Source organism: Lutra lutra, unplaced genomic scaffold (assembly GCF_902655055.1).
Source record: "Lutra lutra unplaced genomic scaffold, mLutLut1.2, whole genome shotgun sequence".
Taxonomy (NCBI): domain Eukaryota; kingdom Metazoa; phylum Chordata; class Mammalia; order Carnivora; family Mustelidae; genus Lutra; species Lutra lutra.
Window position 1 is genome coordinate 104,257 of NW_025923848.1, and position 3,186 is coordinate 107,442.

At 49.6% G+C, this 3,186-nt stretch overlaps 1 protein-coding gene across 1 annotated transcript; it reads left to right on the plus strand.

The window, feature by feature from the left end:
- Positions 1-208: 208 nt before the first annotated feature.
- Positions 209-1,891, plus strand: LOC125092724 (ral guanine nucleotide dissociation stimulator-like). The gene is made up of 2 exons (XM_047717053.1): positions 209-315; positions 1,489-1,891. Exons 1-2 carry the CDS (start codon positions 220-222, stop codon positions 1,696-1,698), a joined length of 306 nt encoding a protein of 101 aa, XP_047573009.1. The 5' UTR covers positions 209-219; the 3' UTR covers positions 1,699-1,891.
- The last annotated feature ends 1,295 nt before the right edge of the window (positions 1,892-3,186 follow it).

The following is a 3,186-nucleotide window of genomic DNA, read 5'->3' on the forward strand; positions in this document are numbered from 1 at the left end:
AAAGACAATTGTGAGGTGTGTCTCACCTATGCCAGAGCACAGCCAAGGCCCTGAAGCTGTGTTATATTTCTATCCTTGGTGGAGATGTGTGCATACTGGGGAGTGGTCCATCTAGAAGGGAGTGCCCTGTGTCTGGGGACCAGCAAAGGGAGCCAGACAGGGCACTGAGACCTCCTGCCTGGCGTCTGGGCACTGTCTTTATAGAGCTCCACACAGGAGATGGGGAAGGAGCTGAATGACGACAACCTCTACTCTACCACCTTGAAGGACAAGAAGGTGCCCCGCACTGCCAACAGAGTCCAGCACTGGCTCAGGGTGAGTTCAGGTGCTGGGGAGAACCAACCCTCAGGGTTCCAAAGCAGAAAAAAAATGTGTCCCAAGTCCCAGAGCCAGCCTAGTACTGCCCTGGGCTCCCTCCTAAAGTCCTGAACCCACATCAATCTGCATCCCCATTGCCTTTCCAAACTTGCCTCCATGGCTCTGTCCCTGTCTTGGCCAAATGCAGTGTCACTGTCCACATAGTTGTAGGAATATCAGAAAGAGGACTCTAAATGTTGTCTCATCCCATTCGTCGAGAATCCTTTTGCCCTGTGTTATGCATTTTCCTATGTTGTGATTCCTGGTGTTCCCATTGTCTTGACAGTCCTTCCCCAAGTTCTGCAAGTCTTGCACATTATCATGGTGAGTTGGGAGAATTTACCCAAAGGAATAGGGGGCCCATGGTACTATGACTCCTGCTCTGCCTTTTGGTTGTGAGGGAACACATCCTTGGGGCCCCTCCAGGTTCAGAAAAATGGATCTCACTGTGCTGTACAACATTGCAGAAGGCCAGTCATTTATCACAGCCATTGAGCCTTACACTGATGCAGGACTTTGATGGCATTCGTTTCTGTTGCTGACTCCCATTGCTGCACTAAACATCCTGCATGCCCTAATATCCCTGAGCTGTCTCACCTAAGATAATGTCTCTGTGCTCTCATCTCAAGAATGGGATATGTTATCAGAAATCACAGGATCGTTGCTGTTCATGCAGGGAGGTTTTATCAATACTCAGCTCACAATCTGACCTGAGATACTATCAAGTTCAGGCTTCACTTACTTCACTTCTTTGTATGGATGCCAAGAACATTTTTTTTTTCATTAAAGATTTATTAATTCATTGGTTTATTGACTCATTTGCAAAAGATAGGGGGAGACTGGGGATAAGCAGAGGGAGAGACAGAATCTTCATGAATATTCCTCCTTCAATATGCAGCTCTAAGAGGAGCTTGATCTCAGGACATTAAGATAATGACCTGAGCCAAAACCATGACTCCTAGATTTCAGGCAAGGAACCACCCAGTCACCTGATTGTTTTTATGACTGTGGGCCCACTAGTTCCACCTCTTGCCATAAGTAACTGGGATCTTGGGGGTTCAGTCTGTGCTCCAACCCTTAACCTTCATGGTGGCTATAGCACTGTCTCATGACTCCTCTCTTTCAACTTAGGGGGAAAATGGCTCTCCATTGAAGAGGAGTGAGACCCACGTGCTATCGACCAATGGAACCAACCTGCTAAAGAAGCAAATACATCTGGAGCCTGCCCTCCTAGGAGGAAACCTCAGCTATGTCAACATATTTGTGGGCTCATACCGAGCCTTTGCCACCACCCAAGAGGTGCTGGACCTCCTGTTTGCAAGGTCAGCACCCTGCGCCTAACTGCCCAGTGGGATTTGGCCACAGCCTCATTGTGAGATTTGAGAATGTCCTAAAACATCCCTAGCCTCGGTTTTCTCCTCTGACTGAGGCAGAGTTATTTTAGGGACTCAGTAGAGTCTTGAAATGAAAGTGCACCTGGGTGCCTGGGTCTGTGCAAAGGTCTGTTAACAGGCCTGTCATTGTACTCATTTATCATTGTCCTGCTTGTCATGATGAAGCCTCTACCTTACCCTCACTACCACTATGGATTTGATCTGGGCTGCATGGTCATTTAAAGGAAGATATGAGACTCTATCTGTGGTCTGTGCCTGGGTGAAACCAGAGCAGTGGTCTCTGGGTGTGAGCAGGAGGCCCAGGCTCATTCAGATATCTGTGAGGGGTTGGTTGGTGCCCTTTCATTCTGCAAGCATTCAGAAAACCCCAATCTGTGCATGTGTTCCTATAGGAACTGACTGTGAATCCTGCACAAATCAGATAGCACCCCAAGACTCCAGACTAGTCAGGGGTCAGACAGTGACACTGAACACTAAGAGAAATCCACAGGGCATTTCATTAGTTGTCCCCTGGCCTCCTCTAGATATGACTGCATTTCCGGAGGAGCAGAATATGTGAGTGAGCTTTGGCTGATGAAGGAGGGCCTTCTCTCTCCCCAAGGGCAACCAGGGGACTGTGAGTTGGAGGGAACCTTGGACACTCATCCCACACATCTGTGATTCCTCCTTAATGGTGAAGGTCTGAGAGTTTCCTCTGGAGAAAGGAAGGTGCCCAGGGCATCTGTGGGTGTGGGCAATGTGGCAGAGGAGAGTGCACGGGGGAGCAGCTTTAGCCCCTAAGAGAATCATTCCCCATCCTGCCCTCTCTCAGCCCTGACTCTACCCTAATCCTGGGACCCAGAACAGAGACTTCGGGAACCATCACACTCAGCATTCTGTTGGAACCTGGACACTGGGTGCTCAAAGGGTGCTCAGGAGACCCAGTGAGAGCTCAGGGACCAGACATTCCAAACCTTATGGGAGAATGGTGTCAGTGGAAGGAGATCTTCTCGTGGGACCTGGTGAAAGAGGCAGCACATGGCACAGGTGGTGACGTTTGAGGTATTGGAAGGGTCCTGTTAAGGACTAGCTAGAGACAGAGTCCCTTTGTTTCCTCCTTGGATGGCTCCTCACAGAGCAGTGGTGTGTGCAGTGAAGGTAATTAAGAGGACAGACACCACCCCTCCCTGGGCACATGAAGTTGAATTCAAGTAGCAAGTGTGCAAAGAGACAGACTGGGAAGTGTGTCCAGCTCCCCTAAGAAGGACATAAATTCTAACACCATTGATCAAGTACTCACACTCATAGCGGGTTTTGCCACCCTGTCATCTGTGACCAGGCTTGTCTCAGGCAGGACTGCCAGATTGCAGGTGGGCAAGGACTAGAACTGGCCTCTGACAGGAGCTTGAATCCCAGGGACACAGGTTCCCACAGGGGTTCCCTGGGATATTGGACT